Genomic DNA, 22,922 nt, shown 5'->3' on the forward strand with positions numbered 1-22,922 from the left:
TACAAGAACTTTATTGAGACTCTGGATGTGAGTCATTTCTAAATACAGATATATTTATCCATCTGTTACTATTACAACATTTACAGCTATTACTGTTCCTGCATTACTGCTAGTAATATTCATAATTAAAATTATAGTCATAGTAATTTATCTACGTTTATAAAGGTCATACTAAGGATGAATAATGCTATATAAATGAGGAAGCACTTGCTGATACTTTGCTATCAATGCTTAAAAGTGACAAAACTCTTTTCATATAGCTCATTCCTTTTCTTCCTTCCAAGATGTTGCGAACCTTTCCGGTGTTCTCGAGTATTTAGTCCAGAATTTGGTAATAGAAATCTTTCTAGCAACACATTAATTTAGCAACAGATAGTAGATAGTCCTCTAAGCAAAGGACAGCTCACTTTCTTCTCTTGCTCAGACTTGCATGATAATCTGGATCTTTATCTTTAACACCCAGCCTAACGTATACACATTGTTACATGTAAAACTGAGACTTCAGTAACTTCATGCAGTCAAAAATCGTGCAAATAAGATTCTATAATGCAGAAGTAAAAATGAAACTAAAGGACAGCCGGTAAATGAATGCTAACGGAAGTATTTTTTTAAATGTTTGCAGTGGTGCACATTAAATGTTCCCATTCAGCCCGTCAGCTTTTAAGAGATGACGTTTCTTTTTATTATTCAGTCATGTTAAAATCCTTTACAAATATTGAAAGGATAAAGGGCAAGTATGTGACTCAAACATTTAGTAATAGCAAAAGGTGTGGTTTTACAAGACTAAAATCCTTTACTGTGGTGAAAAAAACCCATTGCTTTTATTCTGTTTTTCTCTTTTTTCAGTATGTGAATTTTTTTTTTTTTTGTTATGCAGTTTTCATTTTTCAGGAAATTCCCCTGCTATGTCAAAGGTTACATTTCCCAATCCTTGCTACTTACTTTTAAATTTATATTCTCTCTAATAATGATACCTGATGTTTTGCTTGTGGTTATTCCAAAGACCTGCTGTAAACACTGCGTTTCAGTAAGAATTTAAGGTCAGGAAGGAAGATATTGTGCATATTTCCAGGCTAACAAATACCCTGGGACCCTGGGATTTTATTATTTTTTTAATCTTTGGGTGGTTTCCTATTTGGTCAATTGTAATCCATCTTATTTTACTCAGTAGCCAGCAGAGAAACGCCAGTTACTGCCTACACTGCACGTACACCCCCCAAAACATGATTTCCTCCCCTCTATCTGTGTTGTTTCCTGGGAGAGGGGATGGAAGGGGAGACCGGGGGTTGACTGGTGTAGGCCAGATTTTGTGAGGGTGGTGTGTTTGCTGTGTCATGCGGCAGTACACTGCGTCTTCTGTTCACAGTAGCGTGGCAGCGCCTGAGCTGCCAAGTGAGGCCAAAAAAGGCTTCTGGCATTTGCGTCCACATTTCTCAAAAATGCTATAAGATAATGGTTCTGTTTTGTGTGTGTAAGATCTCTATGAATAGAGTTTAACTCTTGGGAACGCAGTGACAAGTAATTAAGAAAATATTATTCTAACTTTTTCATATTTTTAGACAGAATGGACCCTTGCGGCCTCAACAACGAGGCTGAAAGTCAAACCCTAAAACAACTTTTTCGAGGTTGCTCATGTCTTATCACACAAACAGAGTCACTTCGATACGCGACATCTCTGTAACATATTCTGTTTTTTTCCTACACATACATAGTCACATGTAGCACACGTAGACATCCACTGTGATTGCAATGTGACTTAGCTGACAGTCTAAACTGTGGCCTTATGACCTTGGTCTGCTGAGTAGGTGTATAAAAAGCCATTTGTTGCTGCAGTTGGTGCCATTTTCCAGTGAGGTGGGGGAGGTGAAACTGCATGCTGGCAGTGCTGGGCTAAAATGAAGTGGTATGGACCACAAGAAAAGACACCAAGCGAGGAATTATAACCTTCTGAGTTGTTGGATTTCCCCTGATAAAATGGCACAAATTTTCGTTTGTCTTCTAGCTCATCATAAGCAGTGATATTTAAGTAAATTTGCTTTGCTGTGCCCTGCATGCCAGCACCAGTGGAATTAGTTGACTTGCAGTGACACAACTGCTCTGTCTGAAAGTGCTATTGTTTATTTAAAACGCAGATGATCCTGGTAGCTTATGTTTGTTTGTTTTAATATGAGCTGATGTGGCCGGTTTCATTATCACACAACAAAACTTGAGCTTTCAGTTCTTAAATGAAAAAAGTAAGTAGGCAACTGTCTGCAGCTTTTTCAAATTAACTTCAGTATATTTTGACACAAGAAACACTGTTGTTAAACCACAGGGCATACACCCCTCTGTTGATCGCACGTGAGATGTTAAAACCGTGTAAATTATTGACTGAAAAGGCCATGCCAGCACAACAACGTTACAGGGCCCCGTTTTTATACCGCTCTTCAGAAAGGGACGACCCCATTTCCATAAAAGGTAATGGGCGGTCAACGCAAGACAAACCACCGTATTCTGATTGGACAACCGGGCTGACATGACCGTTTTTTCAACCTTGTTTGCCAAATGTGATTGGTCCTCCGACTTGGTCCGATTTAAGCTTATTATCATAATCAGCCGTGGCTGAAGTGGGGAAGAAGAGGGGGGTCAGGGGAAAAAAAGCAGAAGCCAAACAAGAACGCTGGAGTTTGGCGTGGAGAGTCGTTTCTATACGAATCGACTACCACTGGCTGAGGGAAGAATGCTTGAAAACAAAAGAGAGAGGTTGAAAACTTTCCTCAGGAAGATCGACGAGAAGGCCATTGTCAGAATAAAACACTTCATGAAAGAGAGGTAAGCGGTATTAATGCGGTGCGGCTAGCTGAACCGTTATTTGCCGGGTGTGCATCAGTACTGGGCGGATGCACACTATCCCTTTGACAGCAGCTTGTTCGATAAGATTTTATATTTTGAGTTCATGCTGACGTGCTGTTTAACCGAACAGTGTTAAATAAGTTTAAGGGAGCAATTTTGGTTAAGATGGACGTGATGCCAGTTACTGGGGATTTACTGCTAACATGGTAGCACTCGCTAGGCCGAAGATCTGCTGATATTTAAATGAACTAATGCTAACGATACATTCATATATATATTATTATTATTATTATTATTATTATTATTATTATTATTATTATTTATTTATTTATTTTTACGAAATTAAAGCTGTTAAAGGGTAAGAGCTAAAGCTCACTAGGCACCAGTAAATAATTGCAGCCGCTGGCACCTTTTATAGTATTGGTTTGTGTGCATTAGCACAGCATATACTGAAGCATAAGAGCCTAAAGGATGTTGTTAGCTTAGCCACTGATTTGGCTGGTAGTCTGAGCATCTGACCCCATTCATGTTTCCTGGCTAGTCTTGGTAAAAGTATTTTCCAGTGTTAAAATGTAATTACTTGGCCACTGATGTATGAAATGTTGTCCTCTGAAGTAAACATATGTGCTTTAAAACTTAACACCAATGTGTGAAGTGTGGGTTTACACGCTGGGTGGGAGGGTGGGTGGTGTAATTTTAAACTGTTGTCTTTCATCGTTTATTTCAAATTTTCTAGAACAGTGTAGTCGACCCATTTTAGCCTTGTGATGTTTGTGTGAGCAGTATTAGCTCCTTAATCTTTTCCAGTAAGCGTAAATAAACAGTATTACCAGATGGAGAGTGGTGTAAACTAAGCTAGTCCAGAACTTGTAGGCTCTTAATCTCGCCTTTGCCCATTTCTGAGAAATCATGACTTCATCTGCTGACCAATGTGGGTCAGATTGGCGTCATATTGATTCTGTAGTCATCCTCACTGATAATCCAGTCTTTTCAGTGGGCAGAGGCACGTTTACCACCATCACAGTCACCCACACGAGCCTACAGTATGGTGTGTTTCCCTCTAACCTCTCAGGGAAACGCACAAACACACTTGTCACATGTAGTATGTCCAAGTCTGTCTTCTCAGAAAAAACTATTTATAGCTCCTGTGAGTTGACCACGGGTGGTACATGGTGTATTATATAAATGCTTTCAGCATTTCATTGTGAGTACTCACGTCCTCTGAGCTCTGCCTTTAAGTTCTTCCCCTTACATGGCCATTTGCTCGAGTGCCAACCGAGCTGAAGTGTCCTGCCGGTTATCAGGATAGCTACTGTGTGTGTCCAGTATGGCATGTACCATGATTATGTTTCCAAAACTCGCACTTTTTTTTATGATGGGTTAAGGCTTCAAGAAAAACCAAAACTTTTGCCTTGCGATTGCAACATTAAGCCAGAGTAATTCAATTCCCTGCATTGATTAATTTCCAGAATGAAGTTGAAAGTATCAGATAGATTTAATAAATGTGCTGCTTATTTTTGTCAAAAAAAGTGACTGAAGCCAGGAATTAAGTGAAATCTCTGCCTTTACACAGATTACATGCTTCAGAGCTCATTGCAAGTTGTAGTTGTTTTGCATACTGTCAGATGTCTTTGCTTCCAATGTAAAATAACCTGGTGCAGATTAGCTGCAATGTCTGGGCGTAGGAGCCTAGTATAGTCTGGGTGGGGCAGCTATGACTCCAGAAGGATGCTCCCAGTGCAGACCTTCCTTTCCACTGTAGGCAGAGAAGACTGGTTTAAATAATGCTGCAGGCATTGGGAAATCTGAAGTTAGAAGATGAAAACCACATTTGCACCACTGTTTGTCAGTAAATGAAAGGTTGAAGGCCAACTAGGTGGTCACATTTGAAGTTGCGTGTTGCTTCTATCAGTCTAGTGCCACCTTGTTACAGAGTCAAGAAAGAGGCTATATTTTTCTTAGCTTTTTTTTTTTTTTAACCTTTTTGGAGCTCGCAGTGGCTTGGAGAATTTCACCTAATGTTTTTGCATTGGTTAGTCTCATTTTAGAGAGATGACTTTATGCAGGCTTATCTGAATGCACGAGTTAAAGCCTGTTTACGTTCGGCTCAACTTTGAACAGCAGAATAACATCTGATTTAGCTCTTCAATGACAGAATGTCTTGTCTCTAGTCAATAAAGAACTTAAACCTTGATTTTTATGACTACCTTATCTTTTCGACAAGGTGAAAACTGCTCATTGGAAGCTGTAGGAGGAACTATTTTTCCAGAGTATTAGACTGCATTTGTGGGGCCTAACGAGCCAGTTAATGTGTTTTGTGTTCAGTTTTTCACTACAAAAATGCTATAATTACTAGGGCTGGGCCATATTATACCATTCACGGTAATAGGGCTTTGGAGTGTGATGTCACGGGGGTGGGCGTGGAAAGGATTTTGGCCCGATCCGCCATTTTGGGGGTCTAAGTAAGGAGCGAAAGCATAGCCATGGTTCGTACTTGCTGTGTGGTCGGCTGCAATGTTCGATCTTACGACCGGCACGGGAATAAGTTTCGATTGTCTTTTTATGCTTTCCCAACCTGGAAGTAACATGAAGGAGCTCATGTATCGGATATTACCAAACGAAGGCGTCTAGCCTGGATAGCAGCCGTGAGACGAGCTGATATCCAGTTCTGTTACGTCTCCAGATATCAGTTGATGTGCTCAAGACATTTTCATTCCGGTAAGTTCTAAATATGTTCACATCACACTTTATAGCTGAATAATATCATCGTTGGTGGTCTCGGAAGTTATAGAAATTGCGATCAAACATAGAATGAAGTGACTTGATTGGTTGATGTAAAGGCAATAAATGAAATGAGACAGGAAGGACACAAATTGGCGTTAATAATTTACCCGATTATCAATGTGTTAATTTACATGTACTTTACAATTATGGGCATATAATATGATAACGATATTTTAGCAGTTCAATGATAAATGTATAACATTAATTATGGTGGGGGGTGGAAAATGGCTATTTCACTCGATGCACTCCAGCTGACTTACTTTGGTATGAATGACGACGTACTAGGAGTTTGGCGGCTTGAAAATAGCCAAATCTTGCACCCAGCCATTTGTAAATTGGATGTGCGCCTCCAGTGACGAAACTGGTTCGCTGTGTAAGCGCTTACTCCACAAACAAGATACGTGAAGATATCGGGGTAGGACAGTGGCGGTAAGTTTTCTGGGTCTTTACTCCACTGCCGTATTTCATATGGGTCCAGATTTGCGATGCACTCTATTTTTTTTCCAAGTACCACTGCTTCGCCTCTGGACGCAATCGGTCTCTATACCGTCTGTTTTCTTTTGAGCTGCTTTTAAGCGTGTTTCTTGTCGTCGTCGTTCCAACACAGTGTGTTTGTTTTGATTCGTAGACCCCGAAAATGGAGCTGCGCTCCCACAATGCATTGCGGCGTGACGTCAACTCCAAAGCCCTATACCGGTACAAAGCTAGGCAACGATAAGAAAATGACATATCGCGATAGAATATGGGTAAAACGCGCATGCGCAGTGCCGAAAAGGCACGGAGAATGCACGGTAATGGAAAATGTGAATGGGGAAAGTAGATTGTTGAGTGAAACGGATGAGCCAGAATTGTTTTGTAAAAATGGTGCAGCTTAACTGGTTTGGTGTTTGTCCGTCAGATACACAACAAAGCACTTTTTACATTTTTTTTTATTTATTTATTTTTTTGTAGAACATGCAAGCGGGCTGTCGTTATTGCCGTATTTGTCGGACTAAGGTGCTTGTAAATCTGGGAATAATCTGGGTCCTAAACTCTGTCCTTTAAAGTCCCGAAGTCAAACGAACATCGCTGAGAGTGTAAAACGGTCTAAATTCTTTCATCTCTAATGAAATGATCAGCATTGCTGCTTTACCAGGTGTAACTATGAAGTTCAACATCCAGGCATCCATGAAAACAGAATTCATTACATTTAACGGAGTTAGAAGTTAGCTCGCTAGTTTCGCTTACCTAAACATGATATAGCATGTTCTGACTGAGAGATTTCTGAAAAAATCACTTCCAACATAAATGAAGACAGGAAGCGACACAGCAGTGACGTTTGTAGGGTTACTGAAGTTGGGCTAGCTGGTATATAATGAGGCTATCAACACAGCTGTGTTAGCATAACATAAACAGTGAAGCTCAAGGATGAATGCTAACACTTTTCCACTCGATAAAAGTTAATGTGACGGTTCCTGATGGTTAGAGACAAATGCAATCGCATGGCAGGATGCTGTAAACGGACCAAACTTCAGTCAGTAGAACAACTGAGATAATCCATCCACAATAGAAGGTTAGTCATTAATATACTGCAACAACATGGGAATAGATCAGTTGTGATAGAATACAGCATTAATGAATCAATGGTACAGAAGTGGAGGAATCAAGAAGAATGAGTTGAATAAAGTTTGATTTATCTCACTGCTTTGTTTCGCTTAACGTGCCTTATACCGTAATTGTCGGGCTATAAGCCGCTACTTTTTGCACAAGCTTTGAACCCTGCGGCTTTTAGTCAGGTGCGGCTTTTCTATGGATTTTCCATGATTTTTGTGATATCGTAAGACGATTTGTTTTGTTTGTTCCGCTGTTGTACGGCACTACGTTGCCTGGCGGAAGGATCGGGGTTCAAGAGTGGTATGTTAGTCACATGTCCGTCCGCCAGGCAACGTAGTGCCGTACGAAGTAGCGCGAAAAACAAACTTCAAAGTAGCGCTACGCATTCAGCGGGAGGCGTGGATGACGAGCGGCGATAAACTTGCGAAAAGCAAGTTATGCCCAACCCCACCGGTGGATTCTGACAGCGTGGAAAAGTGCGAAAACATCCACGATCACCAACGGATTTTGAAGGGCTGGACTGCTGCATGATGGAGAGGAGGACACCGCCACGGCCCTTCAGAGGGTGTTCGACTCTGACACTGACAACGAGGATTTCTTTGGTTTTGAAAGTGACAACGAAGGAGAGAAGCGGAGAGTGGATGACGAAGCCATCCTGAGCCTGTTCGTTTCCGACATTGGAGAAGAGGACTTTGGTGGTTTTAGAGCGCAGGAAGAAGAGAAAGATGGTGAATGACTGACTTTTCTTCTTGTTAAAGCCGTGTCACTGCACCTGAGCCTAAAAGGTAGTCCGAATCTATTTTTCTGGTGTGCTGTAGGTTACTGTTATGTACTACATGTGCAAATATGTACCCATAACTTGTTTTTCAAAATATTAATAAAAGGGTTGTGTCTCCAAACAGCCATCTCTTTCCTGACAATTCCCTTTGTGCATATTCTCTTACATATGATAAGTCAACATTGAAACACCTGCGGCTTTTAGTCAGGTGCGGCTAATGTATGTACAAAACAGGATTTTCCCCTGATTTTAGCTTGTGCGGCTAATATTCAGGTGCGCTTTGTAGTCCGGGAAATACGGTAATCTCGTGCACCTTATGGTCCGAGAAATACCTATTTGACTTTTTTTATTTGGCACACTGCAGTTTAATGTTGCAAAGCACCTCTTTTTAACTTCAGTGGATATTATACATGGTTATGCTCAGGATATGTCAGCCCATTTCTACTGGAAATGCCTTTTGGTTAAACTTTCAGCAAGGAATTTGCATTTGCACTGTTAAATGTTTATATGGCTTTAATGCATATAAAAACAGCTACTTGTTTAAGTAAAATGAATGGATGGGGGTTTTTTTGCGCTAGTAAAGTTGTGGAGTAGGGTGTGAAGCTCGAGACAGGTGAATTACATCAAAGACTGCCACAAAAGCAACCTGCCTTTTAGACAAACATTAGATCCGGCTAGGTGGTTTAAAGAATTTTTAAAACGGAACATGTCCTTGTGCAACCATCAGCATAAATTAACATCCCACACAAGTGAAGTGGATGTGTGGGGAAAGTTTTCACTCAACTACACTTCCTGCTCTGCAGTGAAATGGATTATATCCTTCACGCAAAAACATGTTTTACATGAATGTTTCCTATGGCTTTATTCACACACACCGTGATAGTCACACAGAAAGCTAGCTTAGGAAAGTTTGAGAGAAGATTTGTAAAACTTCCAGATGCTGTCAGATAATGAGATGTGTGTCTGAAACGAAATGTAGAAAAGGGACGGGTTTATGCATTGTGACATCTAAATTAATTTATTGCAATCCTTCATATGTTTGCACTTATTGTAATCGTAATGTTGAGTGGGACTTTAAAAAAACAAACAAACAAACAAACAAAAAACCAGCACATTACTAGGGCTCACCTGCCGGGACACTGTGAGCACTCTGTTTGTTGCCTTGAAGAAAGAACCTCTCTGTCTTTGCCTGGTTTGCACAGGAGGAAGTGGGGAGAGATGCTGTGTGCACAGGGCCACGTGATTCCCCACAGAGAAACACACATTTATCCTGTAATGCTCTCTGTTCTAGTTTGTGCATACACACACACAAACACACTTTTTCAACAGACTGGGTACTGGCAGGGTGCCACAGAGTCTGAAATTTTGCCATGTCCATTGGCTTCCTTCCCTGCCCTTCCTGGGTACTCTACTGACGCTCACAGACATGCACGTATGCAAGCAGACGCATTATGCTTTTCAGTCCAGCCGACAATATTATTAAGGTCATCTTTGACATTAGTCTGAAAGTTGTTGTTTTTTTGTTTTGTTTTTTTCATTTTTTGTTCCCTTTTTGGTTAAAAATTTAACTATGTTGTCATAAAGTAGTTGAGATGAATTTGTTTGTTGCATACTAGCTTTGGTGGATTATAAAAGATTATGGCTGTCAAATGACATGGTTCACCGAACACAGTTGCAATAATCTCTTGTGCTTTTATTGAACTTGTTCTGTTGGTTGCTGGAGAAAGAGTAGGTCACATTTATATTTAAAAAAACAAACAAAAACAGATCCATGGGTCTCCAGAAGATGGTGCTCTTACACTTTGTGTTTCTAATTGTTCTCAATATTCTCAATTATTCTGATCTTTGAGAGATTCACACATGTAATGCTTCCCCAAGCCTCACTTGTAAACTTTGGGCTGCGTGTTGGTTATGGAAATGCATTCTGTACTAAAGCAATTTTGTCTTAAGGCAACTGTCACTGCAGACCAGCTGACGCTGGCTTGACGTCTGAAGCTAAACTCTCGGGATCATCTCAGGGTAGTGAATGAAAGCAGTGTATACCCCAAGGAGTACTTTTAATGACTGGAATGTCCTGTACTGGAGAAATTGGTCTTCACCACACTAGAATTCACTGGTAATCACATTTGTATGACTATTATACTGAAAAGCATTTCTTTCACAGGCGAGAGAATAAATGGCAGTTCACCACCTTACAAACAGTGTGAAAGGTGATCTTTTGCTGAAACCTAGGCTGAACAATGCAGTAAAGTGGCACAACTCTTGATTTTTGGTTCTCTTAATATTCTTATGATGCAAACATGCATTCTATTGTCATCATGTTCAGTGAAATTCTAACAGGCCAGGTAATAAAAGTGTCTTTTCCTTTTTTGTCACTGGGACAAATTGACACATCAGGGGATTAACAGCCAGATCTGCTGTGGGGGTGTAGGTGTTGGCTTTGTGTAGCTTTTAAATAACTTGATTAAGGTTGTTGTGTAAGGGGTTTGTTGTGTGATGTTGTACAGTGTATCAGGAGTTTTAAAAAGCAGGGATAAGGGGGAAAACGGTGGCCCACTGACCAGCTGAATGTCAGTGGAACGCCTTTGTACTGTTTATATCCAAGGCATGTTTAGTCAACCCTCTGTCATTTTGATATAAAAGGGACAGTTGATAAAGTAATAAGGACATTAACTCTAAGAATATTACTAAGGAACTGAAATTTATTGAGATATGCATTTGCCTAATAAGCAGAAAATGCCCATCTTGATCTTGGGATGAGACACAAAACACTTTGGGGTGGCATCAAGAAGGTCATCCAGCATAAAAATCTGCCAGATCAGACATGATCCACCTGCTGTGGTGAATGATGGAGCAGCTAAAAGTAGTCATTTTCCCAGGTGACAATGAAGAGAAGTCATTACGAAATGGGAATTACTGGTACTGTAAAGTAGGAGCGTAATTGCCTCCATTAGGTAAATGCATGCTGTTCTACAATGTGTCATCCTATAGCTCTGCTCTGAGAAGCTCCTATTGAAAATGTTGCAACCAATATTTAGAAAGGAAGGAGTGGTTTCTTTTTTTCCTTTTTTTTTTTTTTTTTTTTTTTGTATTGTGACTAAATTAGGCCTGAAGTCACATGCCCAGCTGGACGTTATCTTTCTCAGTGATGTTGATGTCATGGGTATAGAAATAGTCTATAGATGAAAAAACACCCTAGGCTCCACTACATTTACAGCACTCCACCTACGGGGTGATTTTTTTTTTAATTTTTTTTTTAATTTTTTTTAATTTGTGTGTTAGTCAACAGCTTTTGAGGGACCCCCCCCCCCCCCCCCCCCCCCCCCCCTTCAACACAAATGTCCTTACATTGATGGCCCTGTTCACATCGTCTACAAAGGCTGGGTTGGCTATTGTCATGCGTGCATGTCATATTGTCGGCTGCTTCTGAAGTCACGGCCCCATTGTTATTGAGAACAGGCTATTGAATTTTGTTGTTTGCCTATGCAAACTAAGAATAACCCGGCACTGTTTCCCTCGGCCTCCACATTTTTATCAACTACCTCCCACTGTTACTTGTTTCCCTGACAACGCATACTAAAGCTGCATTAGAAAGGAGAGAGCTTGGGAGGAGATTTGGGGGTTTGAAATCAAATGACCTTTTTTTTTTTTTTTTTTTTTTTAAGTTTACTGTGTTCATTCTGCTGTTTCCCATCTCCTGTCCTGCTGCGTGTTTCTGGATCTGGTGTTTTTGTCTTCATGCTGAACTAGCACACGTGCTTTAAGCCATTAAAAAGACCTTTAGTCCCTGGCTTCTGATTTGGCTCCTAACTCACCTAGGTCCAAGTTCAAAAGGTATTACCATTGTTATAGTCGCCTGTCTTGGCCAAAGGTTTCAGGGACTGTTGAAGACTAGTACGGAGAATTTCGTTGGTCATGGAAAGACCAAAAGTCTTGTTGAACCAGCCGGGTCCTGTGGATTCTCATTGCTCGGAAGATGTGAAAAGGTAAGACGAACAATCGAGTCTGCTTACTGATCTCAGCCAGTCATCTTCAGACTGTCAGGTAAAGCAGAACTTGCTCTAGCCATACGCAACTTTCTTTTAGTGTCAAATTGCAGAGATCTTTGTCATACTCTATATTATTTTTTTGATGAACCACTTTCCCGAAGCAGTTTTTAACTTTGTTTTGTCAGTGGATTCAGATTTGTTAGCTAGTAACCACTGAGACCTCTAATGTTGGCTCTTTGTCTGGTTAAAGATGGGAGAAGAGGAAAAAATGCAGATAAAGAAAGATATCTGTTGGCAATCTTTGTTCTATGCTGAGGTATATCACATTTCTCTTTGTACAGAATCTTTTCTTTCAGATATTGTACTCTACAGTGAGTTCTAATGAATAACATACCTCCATAACTTTATCTAAAAAAAAAAAAAGCAGATTTAAGAAAATCTTTGGCAGTGATATATTACGAGTGATACTTAAACTAGACTAAAAAGTTGTAATTTGTTACTTGAACAAGAAAGTAGGTCAGATGTCAGCGCCTTAGTCTAATTAATTCAACACATACGCATAACTCAACACCACCGCCTTTGAAATTTAGAAATGCCTCTGTTGCAACCTGTGCAGGACATGGGTGTTTCATCATTTCTTCCCCACATTGCTCATTTCATTACTTTTTTTTTTTTTTAAACACTGGGTACTCACTCACTAGCCTTGATTGCTTTGGCCTTGGCGTTTTTATACACCATTGAGCAAGTTTCTTCTACTGAGGCCTCATTGATAATCTTGAGATAACACTTCTGGCACGCAAACATGAATTATTTTTATTTTTAGATGATTATTTTTTAATTGCTCTCTTAATTTGCCAGCACATTGACGTTATCAGTGTTTTTGGAAGATATGTTAACAAACTAATGCAAAGGCTTGACAATGAAAATATCACAGAGGAGTTTAATTTTCAGATAGGCTGCACTGTTGAAATGTACGGGTGTTTGTGGCTTCCTGACTTAGAGGAAACGGCTTTAACCTTAATGGTTTTGCTTAGCTCTAAATAGAGGAAGTAGGTAAGAATGTCAAACAAGCTAGTAGTATTTCAATCATGCCTATATTGCTTTGCTGCTTTAATGTCTGCCAAGTAGGAAAGGGTCAGGTGAGCATATTTGAATACCCGACCAGCAGTTCAGGCCCGATTCTGAAATTGTTGTGACAGCACGCACCCTTCTTCAAGTGTAACAGCCACATTAACTTACTTGCCCACAGTTTCCAAATCTTTGGTAAATGTTTTAAAGAGGTTTTTTATATAGTTTTAAATATGCAATAAAAATAAGTTTCTAGAATAAAGTTTGTGCAACTACAATTGACTGAAAATGGGTTTTACATCAATGATTAAAAACTGGACATTCACATAGATGCTGAAATGTTATCCACTCTTGCTTGATTGTATTGCATTGCATAACAGAGCGGAATACTTTCCAAATAACAGGGCAGGTAACTGCAGTTGCATTCATGTTCTTTGTTTCTTCACGTTTGCCCTACTAAAAGGTCATGCTGAAAAGAAATCATTACAGCACAGAAATGGCTGACGCTGTTAGAGAAGCCAGCATATTATATTGTCGGTACAGTTGGGTGATTTCCTTACTTTTAACAGAAAATGTAAACTTTTGTTATTTGGTTTGTTATTTCCTCTGTGGTTAGATTCACTGACTGAAGGGGGAGATGGATAATGCACCACTTTCTAGAAGGGCTAGTGTTTTCACTTCACAAGAATTTCACCTTCACTGTCATACACATGGCTGTTAATTATTGGCTGATCTTTTTCCTTGTCGGATTTAGAGTTTGATGCTTTTGATCTGTGGATTTGTTTTGTTTCACATCGTGTGTGTGTGTGTGTGTGTGTGTGTGTGTGTGTGCGTGCGCGCGCGCGCACGAGAAAGAGGAGGGACTGTGTGTGCTCTTGCCTGTATTTGTTTTGTTCTGGGGGTGTGGTTGGGTTTGACGTCACACGCTACGGAGTGTCACACCATTCTCATATAGAAACAGCTTCCTCTTTGCTAGCACATTCATACAGCAAGTGAGCAACAGGGTGGTTTTTTTGTTTTCTTTTTCCCCTGTAGAAGGATGTGGTAAAGAGGCCTTATGTACAACAACTTAACTGGAACTACATGCATAATGTCAAGAGGATTTTAAAGATTTTTCTGGGAGGAGGGAGTCTTAATATTTGTTTAGTTCTTGGTTACCTTTTCTGCCTTGAGGCCTGTACGCAGGCTTTTTAGAAAAAAGAAACTTTTTTTTTAAAAATTATTCATTGTGTTCATTTATTAGGATAGGAAATGCCTACTGTCAGTAGGTATATGACTTTTCGTTCATCAAAGCGATTTAAATTTACCAGGTGAGTGGAAGTTCAAAGTTAATTTGTGTGGTGTTGTTGTCTTTGAACAAGAAATGCAGGCTTTACACTGTCTTATATAATGTGGGCTATGTGTTTTAGGGATTTCAGGATGTTGTAATCATTCCACTGTCTTATCCTGTGAATCTGTTTTGTTAGTTCCTTGTCAAGGACAGGCCATTGTTTCTTACAGAGCATATGGACTATAGAGACACTTGTAATCTTCTTTTTTACAAGACTCTTTATTGAAATGGTATATTTGCAGAGGCTTGTCAGGTTGAGAGCATGAACCTACGTCGATCAGATTGTAAAGCAGTCAGGTGCTTCTGGTCAACTGAGCTCTGATGCAATGTTATCAATAAAACCTTTTCTTTGGATTGGGTAGCGGATGCCAGCACATCAAAGATGGGCATCGTTTGACATAGATGTCAGATACATCTATGCATTACAGATGACTTCAGCGGAAAGGGATAAGTGATTTGGAGTTTTGTTTTGTTTTTTTAAAAGAGAGGCTTAAAACACTCAAAGTTGATGTAGAGCAAAAATATGTCATGTTAACATATTGGCAGTGTTTAACTGACCTGTGTTTTGATGGTAGATGTTTGAGTTTTGTTGTTTCCCTGTGCTGTTTTTTTTTTTTTTAGTGGTTTTCTCATTTGCCATCCTGTGGTAAGATGTTCTGTTTTTTTAAATGGCTGCGGTAGACTGGTGCAACTATTTTTAAATGCATGTTTAGGTGCTATCAGTGGATGCTCGGACTTACTTTTTGTGTCCAACAAAGCAGAATCACTCGTATTTGCACTGTGAAAAGTCATCGTCTACTTAGAGACTTTCTAAATTGTTTGCGTACATGTGAATGTCTTTCTAAAACCTAAAGTGGCTCATTTTGTAATTTTTTTTTTTTTGTTTTTTCTTTCTCCCCCTTTCCCCCCCCTTAATTTGTTGCAGCTACCCAGTAGAGAGCAGCAGTGGTGGGCTGCCAGCCAAAGTAAGGAAAAGCAGGAGCACCTTAAGCAATGGCAGCATCAAGAAGGTGGACGCGCGGAAAGCTTTGAGTTTAGAGGCGGCCCAGCTCGAGATCCAGCAACAGCACAAAACCCTGACCAGACAAGCACCTGTCAGGTGGGCTTCATGGGGACACAGTTCTAATTACACAAAAGCCAAAAACGTGGATTCTGTGACGGTTAATAACAGCCTCATACAAATTTTGGAAAGTGACACTCGTTTTGTTATTTTGTCTCTATACACCGCCACGGAGGAGTAGAAGATTGAACTTGAACCTTTAAATTTACTTTACTATTTAAAAATAAATAAATAAATGTCTAATTCTTCTTAATACGGTGGCTTAATGTGTTAAATTAAAACTTTCCCAAAGAGCCACGTTTGTGTGTACTCTGTTATTCAGATCAGTTAAATTTGGTAGAGCAAGAAATTGTTTTAATCTCACATTTGTTTTAATAAAGAGATGAACATTTTAAATGGGTGAAAAAATAAAACTCCATAATAAATTAACAGTATTTCACTGCCTGGAGGTGCTTACGGTTACACAGCTGATGTTATGTGGACTCTCTCATTGAGAACACATATCACAAGACCTGACCCCCTCAGGCATCATGCACACATGACCACACACCCCATGTAGGCTGGTTTCTCACATGATTCAAATGCATGAGCGTGGGGATGAGTTTGATTCCTGATGATTCAGTCTTGATTATTTCTTTTGTCTAGTTGTGTGGGCATAGTGAACACTCTGAAGAGATTCAAAGATATTCAAATGCTGATTTGTTTTTTTTATAACCGTATTGGCAGCTTTACTCATTTATAGATAATGCTATAAATAAGCGTTTTAGTAGTTCAGATGGAGTGTTAAATCTCAGTCATTGCCTTACCTCGTAGCTAAAGATTAAAAGCATGTGACAAATTTAAATATGAGTGCTGTGCTTGTGGAAAACATACCATGGGTGCGTGGGAGCAGGTGAAAATATCACTTGTCAACATTTTTAAGGTTGTTGAACAGGTTTCCTAACAAAGTAATTGTTAACGTTTTACATTTAAATAAAGTAATTGTCGTCATTTTTACTTTCTTTCTAACTCCATCACTGCTTCGCTGCTATGTAGTGCTGTGTGTGTTTGTGTGTCGCAGTCAAAGACAGGCTGCAATTCAAGAAATATAAACATGGCAGAGAGAGTTTTGCATATTTTTCCTGCTCATTTGACACAGGACCTATCAGGGCAGCTTCACATGAGCCTTGTAATCCAGGAAAAAGTCAGATGATATGGTTCATGCGGGTAAAATGTTGTGTTCATTTCCTTTTTAGTCATGCCTTAATCACTCTTATTTCATGTTCTCCTCAGGGCGCAAACTTTTGACGTCGACAGCAAAGACTTTAAGAAGACCGAGGGCACCGGCTCACAAAGTGTAAGTCCACCTCAACTTTAAAAGCAAACTGATGAAGAAAGTATTTCACTTTAATTAAATAACAATCCAATTTTATTATTTCAGAGTTTTAAAAAGCACAACAAAACATTTCACAAGTTGTTTCCAGACATTCCTGAGAGTGAAGACTTGATTCATGGTAAGTTTTTTAAAAAAAAATTATTAAATGAAGAATCAAAGTTTTTTTTTTTTTTGTTTTGTTTTGGTTTTTTTTTTTTTTTTTTTAAAAAGAACAAGCTGCATAAAACTGAACGGTTCTGCTCTCCTCTCCCAGCATACATCTGCGCCCTGCAGAAGGAGGTGCCCTACCATGGTCGGCTATACATCACTGACACGCATGCTTGTTTCTTTTCCTCTGTTTTGCTTAAGGATACTAAGGTATTTATCAGCTCAGACCTCGCCCATCATTCTTTTTAGCTCGTTGTGGGATTTGTCTGACGCAAGTCTGACCTTTTCTTTGTGTGTGTTCGTGTGCCTTTGCAGGTAGTGGTTCCAGTTTCCTGCATTAAGAGAGTGAAAAAGCAGAATACAGCTTTGCTGGTACCCAACGCCTTGTCAATTCGCACCACAGAGGGAGATAAGGTCAGTTTCTCACCTTTATCCTCACACAATCTTTAGTTAACACTTATTGAGCCTACACAGCGTGTGCAGTCAAAGTCAAACGTAAGCTTTGAACTCTGATTTATATGTAATGTAGTCAGTGGCTGGGTGACCTTTTATGTTGGGCAGATGGCTAATGTTCGTTTTGTTTTCTTTATATTCCCTCCCATTGTGCAGTACCTCTTTGTGGCTCTGAGGAATAGAGAGTCGTGTTTTCAGCTGCTGCGTTCAGTCTGTCCTCAGCTAGAGGTGAGTGGCTGAGGTCACAAAAGAAATCTAAATTTCTGCAATGGATCACAATATTGTAAAACTATACCATGTCACTGTTGGCTTATTGGAAGTCTTGCAACGAATGTGCTTTTCCAGCCATGCTGTTGCATCTACAAGTTTAAATAAACCTTTTCAGAGCGTGCAGAATATAAACTCCATGAATGACAACTTAATACTTTTTTTGTTTTTTAATGCCTCTGTTTCAGGATGTCAGTGCAAACAGTAGCCCTCTCTTCTCCTCAGCTGAAAACAGCTTTGATAAGAACAAACTTGTGGTGAGTAACTCTTTTCTGCATTTTAAAACCATGATTGTTTCTTTTTGTTTTTTCTCCCACTCTTTTTTTTGTACTGATGGTTTTTGTTCTGTGTTCATCTTACTGACAGAACTCCAGCCAGTCCAGTCTGGACGATAGCTTCGACCAATTCAATGGCTCCAAGTCTCAGACTTTACAAGAGGACCACCCTCTGCATAGACTGCATACAGGTGAAAATTCAGCACCACCTCTAAGCGTTGAGCTGTCTTTTGTTTTTGTTTGTTTTTTTAATGCATTATTGTTGTTACTTGTTAGTAACTTGTAGCGTTTCTTAAAAGATAACTTGAAAATGCTGCAAGACCTCAGCTGACAGTGCTACGTGTTGATAGCGTTATCTACTCTTCTCCTATCAGACCTTGAACTTTGCACGTTTACCATCTCGATCAGAAACAAGTCTAACTTCCCCCCTCTCTTGCTTCTCCTGCTTACAGAGGCAGTGCCTAATGTAAATGGTTCCTCTCTGAAGAGCCTACATATGCAGCAGAGTGAAAGTTCATCTACAGAAGAGCTGTCTGTGTCAGGTAAGCAACACATGGCCAGTTAACACTAGTTACTGGCATTAGTTTTGCCTATGCTGGTAGGATATGGAAAACTGCATAAATATCGAAGGCCTGAAATTATAATATCACAACTGCTTGCAACGGACCTTAAAACCTTGGTGTTGTTATTGGTGTTAAATTATTATATGTTTTAGGTGGATCATGGGTGTGGAATGTGACTGAAAAAGCCAAGTCCTTGGTGGTTCAGAGAGAGGCCAGCAACCTCAACACTCTGCTCTTCATTTACTTGATTTTGTGAGTAGATCCTTCTCTCCCAGCTGTCTTTATCCTCATGACTTTATCTGAACTTGCATTTCACTCCCAAATTCTCAATTTGAGGGGCGAAAAAGTAAAAAGTGGTTCTAAAGCAGATAATCTTGTAGAATATACCAACAAAAGTAACTTGTCAACTATTTATGTGATTTATTAGTTTGTTAAATGGGACAATTGTTAAGAAACAAAATTTTCAGTCTGTTTTTAATAATATTACATATTTTATAAAAATGCATTAGCTCTAGCATCACTTTGGAATTGGCTATTTAGTCTGTTTTGTTTGAGCAGCTGTTGGTTGAATCTATGGAAAGGTCTGCATTTGATTCTTTGACACCCAGGCAGTGAATCTGACTTATATTATATGTTGTAGGGTGGTGCTGCTGCTGCTGTCTTCGGGCTACATCGGTTTACGTATCGTGGCCCTGGAGGAACAGCTGACGTCCCTGGGCGCTCTGCCTGAATTCAACTTGCAGAGCAGGTAAAATGTCCTTGATTTTTTTTATTTATTTATTTTTTAAAATCTTGTGTGTTGGCATGTTTGCAGAGAGAAGAGGGCTGCAGCTTGACACAGGAGATGAGAGAGAGAAAAATTTGCATAGTTTTTTCCTGCTCATTTGGCTCCGATCCTGTAGACGAGAGGAAGAAAGGGTGGAAACATGTATTATAATCTAGGAAAATCTGACTTATCCTGGGCCACTGCCTGTTTAGTCAGATGTTGTAAGTGTCTTTATGTATAGAAATTTATGTGTGATCTTCAGCCAAGCGTTTGCAAAAGTACAGATCATGACTGAAAACCTTAGTACATCAGCTCAGAATAGGTGTTTTATCAGAGGTGATCACTCAGAAGCACGGTTTCCACTGACTGTTTCTTTTGAGGGGACCAGTGGACCCGAACCCGTATAAAGTAGTTGCATTCAATTACCCTGAAACATGCTGCTGATCTGCTTGAAGGACAATAATGCTCCCATCTTTACATTTATTAATAATTCCAAACTGTTTGCAGAGGGAGTGTTGGGAATTCAGTCATCTACATTTTGATCACGAGTTTGCTCGAAGGAAGACTAAGTTAATATTGCAGCCGAGCAAACAAATGTAATTCCAGGAGTAGGTGTAGCTTAACGCACTGTTTCTCTTTCTTTTCACAGGTACCAACAAGACACATAACAATCAGCAACTTAAGGAGAGATTGGTTGACTCATGATCGGAAGATAATTTCTGCCTCTTCCCAGCAGAACCAGCCAGGGAACTTTAACGTACTCAGACTTTGGTCTCGATGTGGCCTGCACAAAAGAAGAGTGGCCAACATGTGCAATTTCAGACACAACTTGTTGACTTGAAGGGCTATATTTCCTCCAAGTGCAGTAAACAACACAGCAAAACAAAAGGACATGCTGCGACCCAGTCACATAGAGCCGAGCCAAAAACATGTACACGCACTGCCTGGTTGCAGTGTCTGTTTGAACCAAAGCCAAATGACTCTTAGTGAGGTGCCACATTAGTCAAGTCGATAGGCACGCTTCTGGCAGCAACTGTTCCACATCTGTGAATTTACGTTGTCCTCTTCTTTCTGAGCATGCATTCTTGAACAGGGCTTAAAGCATTAGCCTGCTGTAGTGCCGATGATTGCACCTCACCTCTCTCGACGTAGTGCTATGCATAGCCAAAGATGCACACGTCTTTTGCATGAGTGATGATGGAATGATGTTTTTGTCTGTTATTTAGCCCTCAATCAGCAGTGGTGTCTAAACGCCTTTTAAATCCAGTCACTTTCGGGTACTTCTCTTCAAATGGTTCTTATATTCTGAATCGGCGGTGGGTTGAAATGATGATGGCTAAGATCCAAACTTCAGATCAGCCCGCAGAGGCTCGATACTTTCCTGATGGTCTTGTCCTTTCTCTCTCTCTCTCTGTCCAAGCAGAAATGATTGCAGTATTACTTCTTGAGTTTGGCAGGATTTAAACCTGTTTAATGATCATTGCTCAGAAGTGATTTTTTTTTTTTCCCTCCCAGTCTCTACTGGATGAATGCATCAACAATGCACAAAATACACAAGAATATTAGGAAGCTGTATTAGGTAAAGAAATGTTTTTGAGTACAGCTTTTCGCTGACTTTGGTCTTCAAGAGTAGCAATCAAACCTGTCTTTTTTATGTTAACTGCAAACCTCTCTCTATGACAGGCCTGTTGGGGACCAAGGTGGCATTTCTTCAGGTTATTTAAAGTAGCACCAATAACATATTTCTAATGTAGGTGTCTGGGGAAAAACGGGCACTTGACTGATTCTGTGTACTCTTTGTCACCTGAAGAGGATTTTTTTTTTTTCTTCTTCTTAAATAACCACACTTGCTGCAAGGTCCGAGATTATCATAAGTAAAACAAGTGGTCCCAAAAAGAAATTTCAATATGCAACGAATTGTTTTGCATGACAAAATGTAATTTCTGTGAGCAGTTTGTTTGTTTTGTCTTTTAAATGGAACTTGATGTTCGTGGGTTCGTGGAAATTGAGTGAAAGAATCGTGTCGAGGGAGCAAGCGCACTTTAAAAACTTGTGGTGTGCCTGTCACAATCCAAGACGCTGTTTGGATTGAGAAGAAATGGCAAAAGTGGTGTTCTGTGGTAACTAAAGGTGCTTAGACCTTATTTTAAACAACAAAAAAGATTTCACTCAGGGGTGGTGGGGCACTACCCACCATGTGGTTTTAGGTTGTCAACTTTTCCGCTCATTTCAAAGTCTTGTTCTCATGGTGGGGTTCACATTCTATCCTCTGTGGTTCCTCCAGTGTTCCTTAAAGAAAGAACACTGTTTCATTGAGTTTGCTCAACTTTACCAATTGATAAAACTGTTTGCTTTCTGGCTGTTGGTTTTTTGTTAGTTTGTTTTTGTTTGTTTTTTTGTTTTTTTCCCCCCCTTTTGTACGACCTGTTTAAACTAACAATGCATATCCATCTCAGTGATTTAGCATCACCTTTATGGAAGCTCTCAGGAGAGTCCTTTTGTGATGTTCAGTTAAGGTTACTCTCATAATGCCACATACAGTACTGTCAGTTCTTACACCCCCCCCCCCCTCCCCCACCTGGGGGCAGCACACACACGCAAGTACCGTCCTCAAAAAGACTCCTTTAATTCAGTGAGGAAGGTAGTAGTTGTGAGGTTTTGCACTATTACAAGTGTTGTAAATAATTTTGTATCATTTGTTAACGCCCTTAATTCTATTATTGTCCCATATTTATTTGCATTCTGTGTAATTCAAAGTAGTCTCTGTGAGATGACTTTGCTATTGTTCAAAATAAATCAAATGTTTCAGTAAATAATATCTTGTGCTCTGTTATATTTTTCCTTTTTTATTTTGATAAATTGGACGTGGTAAACGGATGGAAAACATGAAGTCTGGGAGTGGCAGGTAACTTGGATACTATCCAATCTAAATAACTACACGCCTTTTAAACCCATTTCCAATTCATGCCAGTGTTTGCTGAGAAATTTCTAAACCCACGGCCGCCTCCTTGGGATTTACTAGCACGCACACAGGCATTGAAAATCAGGTATGAGTTGTAACTGGAAGTCATGGGAAAAACACATTCTTCAGTGTTGTATGCAGGAACTTCATGGTTGAGTCTTTAGCGTTTAATGTGCACTAAGACTTACAATAATTATTGTCTCTTGGTATTATCTGATACTGATATAAAGGTATTCCCAGCAGTATCAACAATTAACGCTTACTTTATATGTTGATGACTTGTATCTATATAGTTGGTAAATATTAATAGTCAGATGAACAGGCAGAATCAAGACTTAATGAAACCTCATAGATGATTTAAAGCCCGAGTTGCATAACTTAAGGAAAAGACTCCTCTTGAGCAGAGCGCTTACATACCTCCTGTTTGTGGCATTAGAGCGCCATCTAGTGGACAATCCGTCACATAACCTTTAAACGACATTCATTTTAAGAGTTTGACTTTCTGGTTAAAAAAAGTGTTAAAAACCAACTGGAATATTATTTTTCAATTGGTTTTAAATCAGTAATTCACACAGTTACAGTTTATGTATCTACATTAAAGTAAAAGCAGTGGTGTACTAGCACGTGGTGTCAAATATGTATTACAGGGAAACCAGAAAGAAAGGAATCTATATTCATTT

General features: G+C 39.6%; 1 protein-coding gene across 2 annotated transcripts; it reads left to right on the forward strand.

The window, feature by feature from the left end:
- The first annotated feature begins 2,588 nt into the window (after nt 1-2,588).
- Nucleotides 2,589-22,096, forward strand: LOC309690179 (GRAM domain-containing protein 2B). Of its 2 annotated transcripts, none has more exons than XM_082507107.1 (13): nt 2,589-2,811; nt 15,300-15,473; nt 16,707-16,770; nt 16,855-16,927; nt 17,063-17,166; nt 17,272-17,370; nt 17,566-17,637; nt 17,865-17,933; nt 18,043-18,142; nt 18,404-18,493; nt 18,667-18,766; nt 19,155-19,262; nt 19,930-22,096. In XM_082507107.1, the coding sequence occupies exons 1-13, from the start codon at nt 2,720-2,722 to the stop codon at nt 19,946-19,948; spliced, it is 1,164 nt and encodes a 387-aa protein (XP_082363233.1). In that variant the 5' UTR covers nt 2,589-2,719; the 3' UTR covers nt 19,949-22,096. The 2 variants fall into 2 exon arrangements, with proteins under 2 accessions (XP_082363233.1, XP_082363234.1); XM_082507108.1 differs by lacking the exon at nt 2,589-2,811 and adding an exon at nt 14,015-14,354.
- The last annotated feature ends 826 nt before the right edge of the window (nt 22,097-22,922 follow it).

Source organism: Aulonocara stuartgranti (assembly GCF_965226115.1).
Source record: "Aulonocara stuartgranti genome assembly, chromosome: 15".
NCBI lineage: Eukaryota > Metazoa > Chordata > Actinopteri > Cichliformes > Cichlidae > Aulonocara > Aulonocara stuartgranti.